Below are 17,952 nucleotides of genomic sequence, written 5' to 3'. Positions count from 1 at the left end.
CCGCCCCTACAGATAAGGGGAGGGGAGGGCCAGACGCCTTCTGCACGCTATCTGCGGGGGAGGGGCGTGCGGAAGCAAGGCGGCGGGGGGGGGGGGCGAGAGACCGCGCGCCAGAGAATGAGCCTGCGTCGTCATGGCAACTAAGCGTCCGGTCTTGGAGACCCAGGAGGGAAGGAAGGAGAAAGCGAGGGAGGGGACACCATGGGCTAGGCGCGGGGGCAGGCGCGGGAGCCTGGTCTCCGGGGAAGAGTTGGGAAACACCAGGCAATTCTCACTCTCGGTTCCTGGTGGCGCAGGGAGCTCGTGTGTTTGCGAGTGCGTGTATGCGAAGTTGTCTGCGGTGAGTGTGTCAGCGCGTGTCTTGGGTTTGTGCATGTGTGCGAGTGTGCGCACGTGGGCACGCGAGTGTGGGCGGAAGTGCCCGTGCAAGATGCGGGTGCCAGCCTGCGTGCCCGTGTGTGCGTGCACTCGTGTGCGCCCCTAACTGTGCCCGGGCGGGAGACGGCGGGAGAGTCCCGCCCCCTCCTCAGCCCCGGCCGCCCCTTTCCAACGCCCGCCGCAAGAGCCTGCTGCCTCCGCCCCTCCACCCCGCTCACCCCCTCCTCCCGCACTTTCTCCTCCTCTCCCTCCTTCTCCGCGCGCACAGCCGGACTCTGCGCTCTTCTCGCTGGCCATCCTGGGAATCGCTGGCCGCCACTGCCCAGCTGGCACTCGCCGTCCCCCCAGTGCTTGGGCACCTGTTGGAGGCACAGAGCAGGTGCAGGGGGCTGGCCCGCCGGGGGCGTGAGGGTGAGGGTGTGTGCATTAGCCTGCATGTGCCTGCGGGATGTGTGTGTGGGGGGGTAGCTCTCCTGAGGCTGCAATTTCTGGCTCCTCTGGAAAGCCAGTCTCAGGAGGTGGCATCTGAGGCGGGGGTCCCCAACTTGGGCTGCAGATGTGGGGAACCAGGCAGTTGGCAGATCCTGGGGCTGAATGGACAGTGGGAAATGAATGTCTAGAGGGGTGAGTGAGATCAGGACCAGACAAGCCTGGTGCAGAAGGATGGATGGGGCGGCTTCAGGGAGTAGGCAGGGCCCAGGGGCAGACACGGAAGCCCAGAGTGAGGGGCTGGGAAGATGACAAAGGGATAATAGAGGTAAGTAGGCAAGGCTGAGGTGGAGCCAGGACCTGTCTGGGGGTAGCGGACTGGCAGCCCAACCCCTGTGGAGCAAGGGTGAGGTTCTGGAGGGCCCAGGCCTCCTGCCTGCACAACAGCTGGCACAGGCAGATCTCTCTCTCTTGACACCAAGGGAGGCCACAGACCAGGGAGGTTGCCCCCTGGCCCTCAGCCAGCAGATCGTGAGTACAAGGAGTCCATGGGCTCACACTCTTTCGAACCTCCCTCCCCCAGCTAAGGGTGCTGCATGAGGGGCCGCAGGGGTGATCGCATGACCATCAACATCCAGGAGCACATGGCCATCAACGTGTGCCCTGGGCCCATCCGGCCTATCCGCCAGATCTCTGACTACTTCCCCCGCCGGGGACCTGGACCTGAAGGGGGCGGCGGCAGGGGCTTTGGGGAGGCTGCTACTCATCTGGCCCCCCTGGCCCTGGCCCCCCCTGTAGCCCTCCTTGGGGCCACCACGCCCGAGGATGGAGCTGAGGTGGACAGCTATGACTCGGATGATGCCAGTGAGTGTGGGGGCTTGAAGGGCCCAGGGTGCTAATGGGGACCTCCAGGCTTGTGGGAAGGGGAGGGGCCTGCTGGGTGTGCGTGTCACGGGGAAGGCAGCAGGCACTGCCACCACAGCTGCAGTCAGTGTGGAGATTATAGCTTCAACAAAGCTCAAAATTCAATATTTCTGCTGAGACACTCAACCACCCACACAGTCCCAGTTGCAGCCCAGCGAGGGACCCAGACGCACATACACTCACAGGCTGTCAGACTCAGATACACTCTCATACCTTCACAGTCTGCACACACTGCTGGCCTGCCCACCCATCTCTCACACACACCTGTCTTTACACACTGACACATCACCTCTTCCCTTTTCTCCAGCCGCTCTGGGCACACTGGAGTTTGACCTTCTCTATGACCAGGCCTCCTGCACTCTGCACTGTAGTATCCTCAGGGCCAAGGTGAGCACTCCTTACCTCCGGAGCCCCAGTCCTGTTTGCCTCCCACCTGGGAGGGGTGGGTTTACATCCTCCCTTCCCTTTCCCCTCCTCTCTCCACCCCCATTCCCAATACCCTTTTTTTGCTGCTCTCCACATTCCAAGGATCCACTCTGCAGGGGGAAGGAGGAAGAGCTGGGAACTCATAGCCCTCTTCCCTATCCCCTCTCCAGGGCCTCAAGCCCATGGATTTCAATGGCCTGGCTGACCCCTATGTCAAGCTGCACCTGCTGCCTGGAGCCTGCAAGGTGAACAGCTTCCTCTTTCCCCCAGCTTGATCCAACTTGTGGGTCTGTCTCCAATCTTCTCTTGCTTTCAGCCTCTGTGGGTCTATGGGGTGTATATTGAGAACACTTTTGTCCCAATACCTCAGGCCAATAAGCTAAAAACTAAGACTCAGAGAAACACGCTGAATCCTGTGTGGAACGAGGACCTGATGTACAGTGGAATCACGGATGACGACATCACTCACAAGGTGCTCAGGTGAGGGACCCATGCTCCCTGCAACCAAGGATTCCAGCTCAGCACCTCCTCTGGGACAGCTGTCATTAGAACTTCCTTTGGTTGGTCTACCTCCCTTTAAGCCCCTCTCAGGTGTTCAAGAACAATCAGTAGCTCCCTATCCCCTTGGGCAGCAGGCCAAAATACTTCCCTGTCATTCCTACTCCCAAAATATCTCCTACAGTTCCTCCAGCAGAGGTCTGCCTTCTTCCAGCTGGTCAGGCTCATTACTCCTGATCTTTGCCCGTTGTCTCTTCTACCTGGAAAGCTCTCCCAGCTTTCCTTCTGCCACCCTGAACTCCACTTATCACTTGAGGCTCTGCTTCCTCCTAAAAGCTTTCCCTGGTCACTGATACCCCTTCTCAGAGCCCCTGACTTAAGTCAGATCTATGTAGAAGTCTGCCCATTCTGTTGCCTATGTCCTCCTAACATCTCTAAAGAGTGAAGTCTTAAGGGGCAGGAAATTTGCTCCGTCATCCCAGGAGGTAGAGCTGTGGGGAGTAGTCCCTGGTGGGAAGTGAACGGCAGCAAAACTAGGCCCCTGAGAGAACTTCTCCTTTGTTCAAGGCTTTGCATCAGGGCAGGGGCATGGTCAGGGCTGTTTTAGAGAGATCACCTTGGTGTTGGGCGTAGGGTGGGCTGGAGGGGAGGACAGAGGCAGAAACCAGAAAGGCTGGCCCCATATTTCAGATGCTAGAGAATGAAGCTTCACTCACTGAATGGTCATTGGTGCCCAGCCCTGGGCTATGCATTTTTACATTTCTTCATGTCACTTGATCTTCATAATAGCTTTACGTAATCATTATCTCCATTTTATAGATTGGAATTGAGACTTAAGGGAGGTTTACTTGCCCAAGGTCACACAGTTGCTAGTAAGTGGCAGAACTAGAAATTGAACACTCTTACATGACACAGCTACTCAAGAGTGTCGCAGCAGTAGGAAGTGCAGGGGGCTGCAAAAGGGGATGATTACATGTAAAAGCAATCATTTCTTAATCTCTGGGCTCACAAGTCTCTCCCAGGCTGGCTCCCTGCTTCATGCAGAAGAGGCACGGATAGAGAGGGTCCCCAAGATTTGTGAGGGCTTCCTAAAGTAGCTGAGCAGGTCCTGATGGACCAGGGACAACCAGGGCAGCTGCAAAGGGGCCAAGGAACAGGGCAAATCAAAGTGTCCTTCTCAGGCATCAAGCCTGGTGTTCACCACATAGCCTGTGAGACAGACCATTTTACAAGTGAGGTGTATTTAGGGCAGAGCTGGGACCAGCCTCAGGTGCTCAGGGTTCCATCGGAGGTCCTTTCTCCCACACTGGGATGGAGCTCAGGGATCCCAGGGGCCCTGACCTTGCAGTTCCCTGCCAGGATCTCCGTGTGTGATGAGGACAAGCTGAGCCACAACGAGTTCATCGGGGAGATCCGCATACCTCTCCGTCGCCTCAAGCCTTCCCAGAAGAAGCATTTTAATATCTGCCTCGAGCGCCAGGTCCCGGTCCGTGTGGGGCAGAAGGGGACTGAGGGGAGAGGGCCCTGGGGAGGCCAGGTTTCCAGAACTTTCTCTTTGCCCCTCCCCCAGCTGGCTTCACCCTCTTCCATGTCGGCAGCACTGAGGGGCATCTCCTGTTATCTGAAGGAGGTGAGGCAGCTCAAGGGACCAGTCTGGGTGGGAAGTGGTGAGGATGCATGCTGACCTTTGTGTCTGCCCTGAAGCTGGAGCAGGCAGAGCAGGGGCCTGGGCTGCTGGAGGAGCGTGGGCGCATCCTGCTGAACCTCAGCTATAGCTCGCTGCGCCGGGGGCTGCTGGTGGGCATCGTGCGCTGTGCCCACCTAGCTGCCATGGACGTCAATGGCTACTCTGACCCCTATGTCAAGACGTGAGCTCTCGCCCTGCCCTGATGCCCCCCTCCCAGGGACCCTGCCCCATCCTCCTCCAGCCGGCTTGTCCCTGCCCACCACACTCCCCCACCCCCACCCCGCCTCCTTGGCAGGTACCTGAGGCCTGACGTAGATAAGAAATCCAAGCATAAAACAGGTGTAAAGAAGAAGACCCTCAACCCGGAATTTAATGAGGTAAACATGGCAAGAATCATAAATCGAGGGAGAGTGGGGATTGGGGGCTGGGGGGCAGCGCCTCATGGAAGGTGAGGCTTGCCCTGTCCCAGGAGTTCTTCTATGAGATGGAGCTCTCCGCTCTGGCCACCAAGACTCTGGAAGTCACAGTCTGGGACTACGACATTGGCAAATCCAACGACTTCATTGGTGAGGGAGAAGCCCGCTGGGTGGCACCGATGGAGGGTACGCTGGCAGTGAGCTGGGCCCTGATTTTGCCTCTACTGCTCCCCAGGTGGCGTTTCCCTGGGGCCAGGTGCCCGGGGAGAGGCCCGGAAGCACTGGGGTGACTGTCTGCAGCAGCCAGACACAGCCCTGGAGCGCTGGCACACCCTGACCAGTGAGCTGCCCCCTGCAGCCGGGGCTCTGCCTTCAGCCTGAGTAGGGACAGCAGCGGCTCATCACAGGCCCCCCGGGGCCGGGTCCAGTACCCAACATTCGCACGAGTGTATTGCACGTTTACACGGGGTGGATGCCCCGCCCCGCCCTGCACTACCTGTCTTATTTCGTGAGAGTTTCTGTGACTGTGGGTCTGTCTTGTGAGGGACTGTGGAGATCTATATTCACATATGCAAACTTCCTCTTGCCTGACTTGCTACATGCAAATATGCAAACCACCCATCCTGTGCACACCTGCAGGGGGAGTCCTACCAGCGCCCCCTCCCCCAAGGCTCCCCAGCTGCTGCTCCTCTCTCCTGCCTCTCCAGGCTGCCCCGTCCCCTCCACCTATAGGGAGGAGGTTGGATTAGGGGGAGTTCGGAGGAGGAGAAAGTTTCCAAACAGGAAAAGGATAAAAAAACAAAAAAGAGCCACTCCTTTAATACAGAATCTTCGTTTAAAAACAGAAACACCTAGCCCTGTACAGCTGCCCTTTTAAACAGTGGAGGGGGAGGTGGGCACAGCAGGGTCTCTGCCTCTCTGAGGTGACAGATGCTCCCACCACTCATTTAAATAACTGTCCCCTGGATGGGGCCGAGATGTGAGGGCAGGCCCCTGCCCTCCTTGGTGAGGGGCCCACTTTCCAGGGGACATCTGTGCATGTTTACGCCTCTTCTGATTGTGTCAGTGGCCGCAGCATGGCAACTGGGCATTAATAAAAGTCTCTGCGGAAGCTGGGAGCTCATGTGTGCTGACACAGGGCGCTGGGCAGGGGCTTGGGCAGAAGGGTCACTCTGGGATGTCGATCACCAGGTCATCATCCCCATCCAAGGCATCATCCCCGCTGCCTGCATCGCTGAACATCTGCCGAGGAACTGCGCTCAGGATCGTGGGTGGGGGCATCTTGGGCGGGGGCAGTGGGGCCAGGGCTGCCCCCACCCCAGCCCCAGAACCCCGGCCAGGAAAGGTCAGCGGCCCTCCCACAGGGCAGTCGGGGGGTCCCACCGACATCTGTAGTGGGGGTGGAGGAGGAAGGAAAGAAACACAGGGAGGGCTTGTCAGGAAGGACTGAGACCTCCAGGAGGGTGGCACTACCCCTCGAGGCAGTTCTTGGGGATGGGGAAGGGGCAAAGGCTCATTCAAGGGGTAGTGGACGCAGCTGGGCCAGCCACGCTGGATTCAGGTGGCTGGCCCCACCTCGGTCTCTTGAGTCTCAAACCAGTAAGTGCCTGGGGGTGAGGGGCAGTGATGGAGGCGATGATGAGGGTGGTGTGGGTGGGTAGGTGGGGGGCGCTTATAGGAAACCAGGAGGGAAAGGCTGGGCCCTGCTCTCACCAGGGAGGCACTTTGGCAGATCCTGTGATGGCAGTTAGGGCCAGTCAGCCTGGAGTGCCTGCCTGCCTGCCTGCTCGCCTCTGGGCGTCTCAGATACCACTTGCCACTACTGGCCTCCTCTCCCTCCTACTGTGGGACTCACTGGTTCAGTGGAGGGTGTCCTAGGTCTTCACCCCCCGCCATGTGAGGCTTCTTATATCTGGGATGGGCCCCTCCTTGGGATCCCCACAGCCACTGGCCAAGGCCAGGCCCTCCTCTCAGCTCACCTGGACTACGGTACCAGCCTCCTAACTGGACTCCCTGCCTTCAGCCTCTCCCAGATCCAGCTCCTCCTCCACACTGCAGCCAGAGTGAGCTCTCTAAAACACAAACCTAAGCGTGTCATTCCTCCACTTGAGGGCCTCAGGCTCCTTGCTGCTTTGGGGGCAGGCAGTCCTGAGATGCGTGCCTGAGAACAGGCGAGTCCCTCCACCTGAAATATCCTTTTCTATTTGTCAAAAGCCCTGCTTTGTCCTCTGAGGCTGGGAAGTGGCTTCTGTCCTGCCCAAACCTCCAGCCCCATCCCTGCCACGTCCTTACAAACTTCCCTAGAGAGAGCTCACGCTGTGGGCCTCACGCTTTGCCTGTGGGCACAAACTGAGCACTTACTAATGGTAATTTTCATTAATGATCTCTGCTCTGACCACTCTGGGAGGAGATCCTGCGTCAGAGGAGAAAACTGAGCCTGCCAGGTCCCCACAAGGCAGTGTCCAATCTGGCCCTCGGTGGGGCTGGCATGAAACGCCTGTGTGTGGTCTTCAGAGTGGCCTTTCTGATTGCTTTCACTCATTTGGCCCTTATGGGCTACTTGCTGCTTCTCAAGGAGCCCCCACCCTCACTGCTGTTCCTCAGGGTCAGCACCTCTGAGTATAGCATTCTGCTAGAACTGATGACAGACAGGATGCCCAGCTCTGAACAGCACCTTTGCACCCAGTACCAGGCACCCATGTGTATACACAGGAGCAGACACACATGCATAACTGAAAAGGACAGTGGGATAAGACTGTCCCCATCCTCTGGCGACCACCTCCTGATCCCCACCCTAGCCCTCATGTCCTAAACCTGCATGGATGTACTCAATGACCCCCTCAGGTGACCAAAAGCAGCTAATGTTTATCTATGGCTTACTAGGAACCAGGCACTGGGCTAAGTGTTTTCTCTCCTTCAATTCAATTTTATTCTCACAGTGATCCCATGAACAAAGAAGAAAGCTGAGGCTCAGAGTTCAATGACAAGCCCAAGGTCACACAGAAGAGTTGGGATTCAAACCCAGCTAAGTCTACTTAGGCCCAGGCTCTTCACTGAGCTGCTGCAGTCTCACAGCTTTCCCTCCTCGCCTCAGACTTGCTACCTCCCGTCTCCTCACACCAAAGTCACCCAGAAACTTCAATGACCCCCTACTCCCTTTACAGCTCCTCCTGACTCTGAGTGTCAAGGCCTTCTATGATCCCAATGTCTTTCTTTCCAATGTTGTCTCTCTCTCTCTCTCTTTTTTAACACCTACAGCACCTGGTCTTCCTAGGTGGTCTCCCTCCAAGTACTAATCCAAGCTTCCAAGATCTGACGGGATCAGGCACGTTCAGGGTGGTATGGCCATAGACCGTTCTGCCGTAACACACTCCTGCTGCAGCCCAAATAACACTTTTGCCTCAGCCTGGAATATCCAAATCTCACTTATCCTGGGCTCAAATGTTACATCTTCTTTGAGTCCTTCCCTGGTTTAGCCCCTTCTCCAAACACAGCAGTTGATTTCGGCCTCTCCCCCAACCAACATTTTCTCTCCTGTATGTCCAGAACTTAGCTTCCTGATACTCCTCTACTTTAGGACCACACCTCAGAAAGCCTCTAACTGCCATGACCATGCCACACCACACCTCTGCCCATCTGCTCCAGGCTACACTGATGCTTGCCGTCTCCACCATCCTACTCTACAGGCCAGAAGCAAAAACCCTGCTAAGCAGAGCGAAGGGTCAGTATATCACCCATTACCTACCCATTTTTCAGGCTTAAGGGCCAAGGTCACACGGGGAGTAGTGGCAGAGCCGGGATATGAACTCTAGAACCCACACTCCTAACCAGCATAAACATGGCCTCCCATTTCACTTCTGCCTCAAGCCTTAAGTCTATAGTCCACTCAACTTGAGAGCTGTCCAGTTCAATCCCTATTCCATTGTGATTCAGAGCCAGAAGGGCATTGTGCCTTCTGTGTCCTCATCTCTCAACATCGAAGGACACACTCCATGAGCCCCAGGCTCCCGTTATCCAGTTGTCTCATTGGCATTTCCAGACAGCATCTCAACATCCCAAAAGCAAAGTCCTCACCTTATCCCCAAAACCTGCTCCTCCCAGTCCTCACTTCAGTTGCTCAGGCCAACAACCCTGGAGTCATCCTTGACTTCTCTTCTTTCTCGCAGCCCACACTGGTCTTCCTGTGGCTCATTCTTCACTTTTCATCCTCAACTGCTACTTGGTTTACTGCAGTAGACGTCTCTCTGGTCCCCCTACTTTCATCCTGACCCAACAGCAATTTTGTTAAAATGTAAATCAGATTGGATTTCCTAATCTCTCCAACAACTCCTCCATTCATTCATAGTACAAGCCAAAGTCTTTACCACGCCTATAAGGTCCTATGCATTCCTGTCCCTCAGTTACTTCTCTGACCGCCTCTCTGATCATTCTCTCCCTCTCATTTTCCTCCTGTCACACTGGCCTCCTCCTCTCGAACAAGCCAACTTCCCCTTCCCCCAACCTGGGCCTTTGCACTGGCTGTCCTTCCTGACTAAAACACTTCCCCAGAGAGCCACATGGCTTGTTCCCATTTCCTTTAAGTCTCTGACCAAATAACATCCCAGACTACCCAACCAAAAGAATCGGCCCCCATCCACTCTGGTGCTTCTCATCCTCTTTACCTGACTCTATTTTTCTGCACTGGTACTATTTATCTTGTTTACTTTCTGCCCATCTTGCTAGAACATGAGCTCCACAAAGGCAGAGATTTGTCTGTTCTGTTCACTACTGCAGTTGCAGCACCTAGGACAGTGCCTGGTACATAGCAAACATTCTATAAACACTTGCTGATTACATGTAGTTTGATCGCTTACTTTACAGATACAAAATCTGAGACCCAGAGGGTCAAAGAGCCCTGTCTGAGGTCCTGTGGTTTCAGCTGGTGCAGCCTTGACTTGATTTTAGATTCCACAGATCCACCCCTCATCTGGAAGTGCCTGGCATCACAGAACATCTGTGAAAATGATCCTGGCCTGACAGCCACACTGCAGCAGTGTAAGGGCAGGCTCATAGGTGTCTTCACTCTGAGTCCCCCAAGGCTGGTCCTGTCCCTGATTTATCTCCACATAAAACCTGTGAGCCAAGACTTCTCTGACCCAACCCTCAGTACCTAGACCTGGGCTGAGCCCCCAGCCCCTGTCTTGAACCTCCCTCAAATGGCTGTCCTTCTGCCATTTTGGCCCCTCCCTAATGTCCCCAAATCAGGGTACCTTGAGTTTCCGGGGCAGGCGGGGCCGTTTCTCCCGCTTGGGCCTCAGGGGGCTGGGCTCGGGCAGCTGCAGGGCCAGGTAGTCAGAAGGGAATGGGGGGTAGGGGGGGGAAGCCAGCTGCAGGCAGGAGTGGCGGGATGGAGATGGGAAATGAAATGATTGGGTGGGAGGTGAAGGGAAGAAGTGCAAATAGGAGGAAGAATGGAAAAACAAGAGATGGTGATGAGTGTGGCTTCTGAGAACAGAAGGGGATGGGACAGCAGCAGGACTTTGTCCTGGAGTCTGCTCTCCTCAGTCACATCCATCCCCCATTCCTACAGCAGAGGAACTGGGTAGCCCCAACTCACACCCCTCCAAGGGATGGTGGCTGGCCACACCCAGAATGATGTCCCCAGTGCCGGGCCGGCTTCACTCTGAGGCCTGGCCCCTCTGCCCAAATGATGCCCACCTTATTCCCAGACATCTTTGTTACCACTTCCCACCCTTTACCCCAACTCACCGAACTCAGGTATGGGGAGGGGGCCCCGGAGGCCTGAAGGGGAAACCCTGTTGAAGGAGGCAGGGAGAGGCTGGAAGGGGAGGGGGTGCCCCTAAGTGGAGGGCTTCTCTTCCTGGAGAAAAGGACAGGGGAGGAGGTCAGAGGCAGCTAGAAGGCCCAGATGCCCCCTTATCCCTCATCCCCAGAGAAGAATGATGGCTTCTTCTCACCTCTTGGAGGATGGCGTGTCCGATAACTTGGGTGTACCCTCTGTCTCGCTGTTATCTGAAGATGCAGTGGCATCTGAGTCTGTGGGGGAAGGTTGGTCAGTGAAGGGTGGGGTGAGGTGTTCTTGTCTACCTCAGGGATATACTCTCAACTCTGAAAGGGCTCCAGGGAATCTGACTCCCTATCTGGCATGCACATGTTATTCTGGGGAACTCACAAATTCCCCAGTTTCTTAGAATGTCCTTTACAATCAACTTCCTACCCACGCTCCTCCATGGTAAGAAATTTGCCAAGCACTTATTACTTGCTAGGTTCTGACTAGACACTTTACATTCACTGCCTTTCCTTGTCTTCATAACCATACAGGGAGGAAGGTAAGGGCCTCACCTCCACTTTCCAGATGAGGTCACTGAGGTTGAGAGTAAGGTGTGGGGCTGGACTTGAACTCAGATCTCTGACTCCTTGACCATTTCACACCACTCTCTCCTTCTTCAGCTCTAAGCTGCCTTCGGCTCCTGCCTCTGCTCCACTCCCAATATCCAGGGTCCTGTTAATCTACCCCTCAAATCTCTCCTACCTTTATCCACTACCCCCCATTGCAAATGCCACAAGGTCAAGCCACCACTATGTCAAAATCAACTAAGCAGTCTCACCTCTCCTGTAACTCCAGAATGACCTAAAACATAAACCTGATCATAACCTTCCTGATGACGTCCCCCACGGCCTGTGAGCATTCAAAATGCTTCTCAGTGTGGCCTCAACCTTTGTGGTCTTCCAAACTGTACTGATCACATCATGCCAATCAATTTCCTCAGAAACGAAATCTATTTCTCAGATCTGCCTCCACGTAGAAAGCCCATCACTCATTTAACAAATAACTGCAACATGTGATATGTGCCTTTCTGTTTTTCAGCTCAGATTCTTTAAGAAGCGAATGAACATAAACGTCTAATCACTATGTTGTATACCTGAAACTAATAAAATATTGTACATCAACTATAATTGAAAAAGAAAAAAGAAGCAAATTAAATGCCACCTGAGAATTCTTCCAGTATCCCTCAGGTCCAGTTAATTGCTGGCTCTTCCATACTTTCTCTCACTTGTCATGGCTCCCCTTATACCGTGCTAAGCGGTTATCATATGTGGGTGTCTCCGTGACCAGACTGTGGGCTTCTCCAGGATACAAGTGGTAGCTTACATTGCTGGCTCTTGCTCCTCAGATTTATCCCACTCTGACCATGAATATGTCGGTTCTCTCATGCCTCCTATAGGCCATGTCTCAATAGAATGCTCAAGAAAGGCCATTTTCAGGGATAGTGTTTGAGCTGGGACCTATAGGAGGCATGAGAGAACCAACATATTCATGGTCAGAGTGGGATCCTGAGTCCTCCAGAAGTTAATTGGAGACCTCATGGAAGGAAGAGGCAGGCAATGATAAGCCAGAATAAAAGCCAAACATTTTACCATGACCTACACGAGCTGGCTCCTATCTATTTCTCTGACCTCATCTATCATCTACCTGTCCTCCTATAATACATAAATGAATGAGTGTTGTGCATTCCAATAAAACATTATTTACAAAAACAAGCAGCCTGGCTAGCTGACTCTGCTTTAGATCAATGTTTAAAGGTGCCACAGAGAGTGGTGAGTGTATGTAACATGGCTTATGAGGGCCCCCACCTTGGAACAGGGGCACAAATGCCAATCTTAGGGCTTTTTCAAACTGTGGGTCTCAAACACACTAGGTCATGAAGTCAATGCATTGGTTTGCAACCAGAAAAAAGCAGCCTAAAAAGTATAAGAAAAAATTGTGTATAATGGTCTTAATGTCTTGTTAAATTTTGTTTTAAAGTATGGAAATGGGGAATTGGTCACAATGTAAAACATACTGATTGTAAATAGTGCTCAAAAAAAGTGTGAAAGCATTGCTTTATAAAGCCTTTCTGCTCTTTAGACAACCTAGTCTGTTCTTGCCTTGGAGTACCTGCATTTGTCATTCCCTTGGCCTGGAAATCTCTCACTCGTTATCTTCAGCTCTTCTCATCTAGGTCCCAGCTCAAATACTATCCCTGAAAATGGCCTTTCTTGGGCATTCTATTGAGACATGGCCTGCCATCTACTTTTGTATGGTCTGCAAACTAAGAATGGCTTTTATATTTTTAAATGGTTGAAGAAAAAAATCAAAAGAAAAATATTTCATGACATGTGGAAATTACATGAAATTCAAATTTCAGTGTCCAAAATAAAGTTTTATTGAGACACAGCCATATTCATTTATTTACATATTACCTGTGGCTGCTTCTGAATTACAACAGAACTGAGTAGTTGTGACAGACTGCATGTTCTTCAAAACCTAATATATTTGTTATCTGCCCCCTTACAGAAAAAGTTTGTCAACCTCTGCTCTATTCCAATCACTATCATATAACCCTGATTTTATTCCTTTTAAATCTGAAAGTCTAACATCTTGCTTACTTATTACCCCTCCCCCAGAATACAAAAGACTTTGTCTACCTTGGTTACCACTGTATCCACTGTGTAAAATACAGTGCCTGAAACACAGTGTATGTTCAATAAATACTTGAGTGAATAAACAGTAGAGGTGGAGGGTAAGCAACTAGGCTTGAGAATCACTGGAAGCTGTATTAGCCTCCACAGTCTAAAAGGAGGGGCCCAGGAAGCTTGCTTAAGTGCCAGGAACCATGTCCTCCACCAATTTTTCATGACCTTGCTCACCAGAAGAGTCTTCATCCACATTTTCGTACTGCAGAAGTCGGTCTAGGAGGAAACTGAGACAAAAAGCGGGAATAAGAGCGTTTATCTCCACCTCATCAATGTTCTCCTGGGCCCTTGTCCCTTCTAGCTGGCCTGCTGGATCCTCGCAACAGCCCCCAAACACATGCATTTGTGACCCCATTACAGGATGGGGTCCGAATGTATCCACAGGAGCCACATCACCCGCAGGCCTCCCTTCTCTCCCGGAGCATCATGTCTCACCTTTTGTCTCGGGACACCTTCAGCAATTTCCTCTGTGCCTTCCTTAGTTCCTCCTGGAAGCACTCGTGCTCCTGTACCACAGTCAAGGTGCGCGCTGAACCAATGGCGGTTCGTCAAGGAGCCCGGAACCCGGCGACAGCTCGCCCCAACTCCTTTTACCCGTGGGTAAACTGAGGTCCTACCAGCGCCAGACCTCACCCCCGACAACCTCCCTACCCCAACACTCACGTAGATGAGGAACTTTAGTTTCCGCTTCAGGTTCCGGTATTTCTTCTTGTAGTCCACTTCACTGTCCGCCGGCCCGTTCATGACTGGCCCCGGGAGGAGCGCCCCACACTAGTCGGGCTTTCCAGATACCCCAAGCCAGCCCAGCCCGGCCTCTCACGCCTCCACTTCCGGAGACTGGGTGAGGCTGTCCGCTGGGACTACAACTCCCGGCGTACTTCGCGCCCCAGGGATCGCAACCAGGGATCGGACCTCTCCGGGAATACTGGGAAAGGAACGTTGCTTCGAGAGGTTACGCTGAAGATGGCGTCGCAGGGACGCGATGACGTCACAAAGATGGCGGATAGTGGAGGGATCCCTTTCTAAACGTGTTCAGCAATTGGAAGACAGAAGACTTTCCCCTAGGGATTCCTAGTCTTCAGACAAAGATGTCCTTCTTCTGTCTTTCGAAATCACAGTGGCTTTGCTGGCCCGTGACCGGCGGGGGCACCGTCGCGGGTTGAGTACGTTACACCCAAAGGTTGCGGGCGCCGAATCGGTTTCTAACGAGAACTTTAAAAATAATTAGTTCTAAGAAAAGGAAGGAACCGCGAGACCCTCTAACTGCCGGGGAAAGCAGGTTTTGTTGGGCAAAGTTCTCAGTAGAAGCGGCCCGCCACCGACACCCAACGGTCCCTCCGACACCGCGCGTGCGCAAGCTCCTGTCAAAGCGCAGACGGCGGCCGAGAAGAAAAAAAGGCGGGAGCCGTCAATCCCAGGTGGAGCAAAATGGCGCGGGAGGATGAGATGCGGGAGTTCACCCGTAATTTCTTCCGAGGCTGCCCGGACCTCAGGTGCACTGGAGGTTGGGGTTGGAAAGGGCAGGGGTGGGACGGGGACTCCGCCTTGACACATGTCTCTGCAGCACGCTCACGCACTCCACCGTGCGGCGGCACTTCTTGGCTTACGCAGGCCGCGACCACCTAGAACCCGAGGAGAGGCAGGCGCTGAAGCGGCTCGTGGAGGAGCAGCTGCTGAAGATGCAGGTGTGGGCGCGAGCCTAGGCCACGGGAAGCGGGGTTCGTTGTCGAAAAGTAGGGGCCTGAGAGGGGGTGGGGCACGCCACCTTAATACCTATTTTGCTCTCTTGATGCGCGCACACACAGGTGAATAAAGCCAGTGCCAGGGAAGAAAGTCTAGGTCTTGCCAAAAAGGCAAAGAGGCCTCCAACCCCCTGCAGTGATCCAGAGAGAAAAAGGTTCCGTTTCAATTCGGAGTCAGGTTAGTGCCTTCTGCGTAGTCGGTTCATTCAAAACGTATTTATTGTGCATGTATTATGATGTTCCAAGGCACTGGATGAGGGTGTGAGGCCAGTGAGTCAGGAACAGGGTGGACTGATGGCCCTGTTTCCTGCTGTGCTTCCCTTCGTCAGCGCAGGATTCAAGGCAATCTATCCGAAGTGGAGGGAGAAGGGACAGAAGGAACCTGTCTCAACCTTCTCTTCTCTTCACATTCCAGAGCCCACCTCTGCAGCCTCCAGTCCAGACTGCTTCAGCCCCCGAGCAAAGAATGGGATGGTGGTAGCAGCAGTCAGTCCGGTGGCAGAGAGTCCAAAGCCAGCCTCAAAGAATGCAATTGAGAACAGCCATGAGGAAGAACAGCAGAGGGACCTGGCTGCAAAGATTGTATTAGAGAAGGAGGTGGTGAAGGAGAGCAGTAAGGAGGGGGGCACTGCTAAAACAAGTAAGGTCTGCAAGGAAGAGAGCAGTGAGGAAGAGGAAGATGGAGAAAAGGAAAAGGAGGTAGAAATGGAGTTCAAAGGCAGAACTAAGAGGAAACCTGTGACAAAGAATAAGCAGGTACCTTGCAAGACCTCAGCCAGTAGGAAGCAGGCCGCAGTGGAGAGTGAGGGCAGTGAGGAGGATTCTGCCCAGAGAATGGGAAACAAAGGAGCTACAAGATACCAGGATAGTGAAAATGAGAGTAAGGAGGAGGAGACCCTAGCCAAGAAGAAAGAGAACAGAGAGGAAGAGGAGGAGGATAGAAAATCTAGAGCCCGGGGCAAAAGAGGGAAAAAGTCAGCTTGGGAGGAGAGGAGCAGTAAGCAGAAAAGCAAGGCGAAACTGCTGGGAGACCGCGGGGACAGAAAGGAAGAGGAAAAAGCAGCAGCAGACAGCGGGGATAACAGTGGAGATGAAGAGCCCCGAGTGCAGAGGAATAGCAAGGACAGGACCCAGTGGAAGGGTGGCAAAAGGCAGAGTGGAAGCAGTGAGGAGGATGGAGAAGACAGCTGGAGGAAACTGAAACTAGCTTTTAAAGATACTGGAAAGACAGGCCAGGTGGAAAGTGGAAAGATAGCCAATGGTGAAGCAAGTGACTCGGAGAGGGAGGCGAGTGACAGTGAGGCAGGGGGGAGCCTCAAAGAGGAGAGAAAGAACCGCTCTCATAGGAGGAGCTCCAAGAAAAGCAGGACACGAAGCTCTTCCTCCTCTTCTGCAGATGGCAGCCCAGAGCTCAAAGGCAGGAAGGTGAGGGTGAAAATGGGATGGGAGGCCACAATTAAGGGAAGATGGAGACTCTGATTGCAGCCCAGAGGGCCTGGCCTCAGCTGTCTTTCCTTGCCAGGCCAGCTCTGGTCGTCGTGGTGAGGATCACCCTGCTGTGATGAGGCTAAAGCGCTACATTCGGGCCTGTGGTGCCCATCGCAACTACAAGAAGCTGCTGGGCTCCTGCCGCTCACACAAGGAGCGCCTTAGTATCCTCCGGGCCGAGCTGGAATCTCTGGGCATGAAGGGTGAGGCCAGGTGTGTCTTGGGGGCTGCAGGAGAGGGTTTTGTCTTCTGGGGAAGAGAGGATCACCAGCCTCGTCTGCCCCAGGTAACCCTTCCTTAGAGAAATGTCGGGCCCTGAAGGAGCAGCGTGAAGAGGCAGCTGAGGTGGCCTCCTTGGACATCACCAATATCATCAGTGGTTCAGGTGAGGCTTCCTCTCACTCCCCAGAGATAGTTGGGGCTTGGACTTTCTTAGACAACTAATCTCCCACTTCCCCCCAGGTCGGCCACGCAGATGCACAGCCTGGAACCCTTCGGAAGCAGCCAACCCTGGGGAACTATACCGTCGGGCCTTAGACTCAGAGGAAGAACGGCCCCGACTCCCACCCCCAGACTGGTCACATATGCGTGGCATCATCAGCAGTGACGGCGAGAGTAACTGAGCTCCTCCCAGCCCCTAGGAGGGACTGTCCACTTTAGACAGCACGTACATATATGTATCACGTACATACATATGTATATATATGTATGTCACCGCCTCCCCCAACCAATTCTCCCCGTATAGAGAGAGCAGCAGCTTTCTCCAAAGACTTGCAACCCCCCGGGACACAGTTGTTGTGATCTTCTCAGCTTTATGTTCTGTTTAAGGTGTTTACAGGGATTTATTTTTTAAGACCCAATAAAGCAGTGTTTGAATCACCTCACTGAAACTAGTTCCCCACTCTCACCCCACTGTACTTTGGGCTAGGAGGCTAAGAGGAGTAGCCACCATCCTCCTGCCCCCAGTCTGGTTCCCCCAGGTTCTCCAAAGAAGTCCCAGCCTTCAGAACCTGCCATTTCATCTGCCACGAGGCTCTATCAGACTTCTATCCTCTTTCCTCCAGCCTGACCAGTGGGCCCCTCTGATCCCCGTTTTAGCTGTGTCTGATAACCTAATTAGGAAACCTAGTTGGGAAGATCTGAGTAACTAGTTTTAAGAACAATGTGAAGCTTCATAATTTGGTGTCAGCTGGTGTTTGTCTCCCCCCTCATATGGAAACAGCCACTTTTAGTCCATGGCTGACTTTTCAGCCTGAAAAGGGTGGACACAAGACCTTCACCTGACCCATCAGCACCACCTCAGATCTCTGGCTATAGATGGAGGCAATAAAGTCACTTTAAAATTTTGCTGGGATTCTTGCTGTTGAGGTTGAAGATTAAGATGTAAGTTTGGAGCTGCCAGGGGCCTGAGCATGAAGTGAACTTTCTGAAAAATCTTTGAAGCCAA

General features: G+C 53.5%; 3 protein-coding genes across 10 annotated transcripts; 2 read left to right on the top strand and 1 right to left on the bottom strand.

Moving 5' to 3' along the window:
- The first annotated feature begins 144 nt into the window (after positions 1–144).
- Positions 145–5,876, top strand: DOC2A (double C2 domain alpha). 3 transcript variants are annotated; one of them, XM_011378713.2, is made up of 12 exons: positions 145–340; positions 647–757; positions 1,391–1,671; positions 2,039–2,118; positions 2,328–2,402; positions 2,528–2,637; positions 4,015–4,141; positions 4,226–4,285; positions 4,360–4,523; positions 4,638–4,719; positions 4,812–4,908; positions 4,994–5,876. In XM_011378713.2, the coding sequence occupies exons 3-12, from the start codon at positions 1,404–1,406 to the stop codon at positions 5,137–5,139; spliced, it is 1,209 nt and encodes a 402-aa protein (XP_011377015.1). In that variant the 5' UTR covers positions 145–340; positions 647–757; positions 1,391–1,403; the 3' UTR covers positions 5,140–5,876. The 3 variants fall into 3 exon arrangements, with proteins under 3 accessions (XP_011377015.1, XP_023378244.1, XP_023378243.1); XM_023522476.1 differs by having other exon boundaries at positions 1,290–1,671; XM_023522475.1 differs by having other exon boundaries at positions 145–757.
- INO80E (INO80 complex subunit E) lies at positions 5,562–14,250 on the bottom strand. 3 transcript variants are annotated; one of them, XM_011378715.2, is made up of 8 exons: positions 13,939–14,250; positions 13,711–13,781; positions 13,450–13,502; positions 10,716–10,794; positions 10,507–10,618; positions 10,008–10,124; positions 6,738–6,830; positions 6,014–6,147 (listed from the first exon to the last, which is right to left on the bottom strand). In XM_011378715.2, exons 1-7 carry the CDS (start codon positions 14,017–14,019, stop codon positions 6,759–6,761), a joined length of 585 nt encoding a protein of 194 aa, XP_011377017.1. In that variant the 5' UTR covers positions 14,020–14,250; the 3' UTR covers positions 6,014–6,147; positions 6,738–6,758. The 3 variants fall into 3 exon arrangements, with proteins under 3 accessions (XP_011377016.1, XP_023378245.1, XP_011377017.1); XM_011378714.2 differs by lacking the exon at positions 6,738–6,830 and having other exon boundaries at positions 5,562–6,147; XM_023522477.1 differs by lacking the exon at positions 6,738–6,830 and having other exon boundaries at positions 5,562–6,147; positions 10,008–10,073.
- Positions 14,251–14,278: 28 nt separating this feature from the next.
- On the top strand, positions 14,279–17,852 carry HIRIP3 (HIRA interacting protein 3). Of its 4 annotated transcripts, none has more exons than XM_011378718.2 (7): positions 14,279–14,768; positions 14,887–14,960; positions 15,081–15,195; positions 15,433–16,442; positions 16,540–16,708; positions 16,792–16,890; positions 16,968–17,852. In XM_011378718.2, the coding sequence occupies exons 1-7, from the start codon at positions 14,717–14,719 to the stop codon at positions 17,126–17,128; spliced, it is 1,680 nt and encodes a 559-aa protein (XP_011377020.1). In that variant the 5' UTR covers positions 14,279–14,716; the 3' UTR covers positions 17,129–17,852. The 4 variants fall into 4 exon arrangements, with proteins under 4 accessions (XP_011377020.1, XP_011377019.1, XP_011377022.1 ...); XM_011378717.2 differs by having other exon boundaries at positions 14,840–14,960; XM_011378720.2 differs by having other exon boundaries at positions 14,281–14,693.
- The last annotated feature ends 100 nt before the right edge of the window (positions 17,853–17,952 follow it).

The sequence above is a fragment of the Pteropus vampyrus genome, unplaced genomic scaffold (assembly GCF_000151845.1).
Source record: "Pteropus vampyrus isolate Shadow unplaced genomic scaffold, Pvam_2.0 Scaffold347, whole genome shotgun sequence".
In the NCBI taxonomy this organism is placed as follows: Eukaryota; Metazoa; Chordata; class Mammalia; order Chiroptera; family Pteropodidae; genus Pteropus; species Pteropus vampyrus.
Note: the sequence above shows the minus strand (reverse complement) of the source record. Positions and strands in the feature narration are given on the sequence as shown.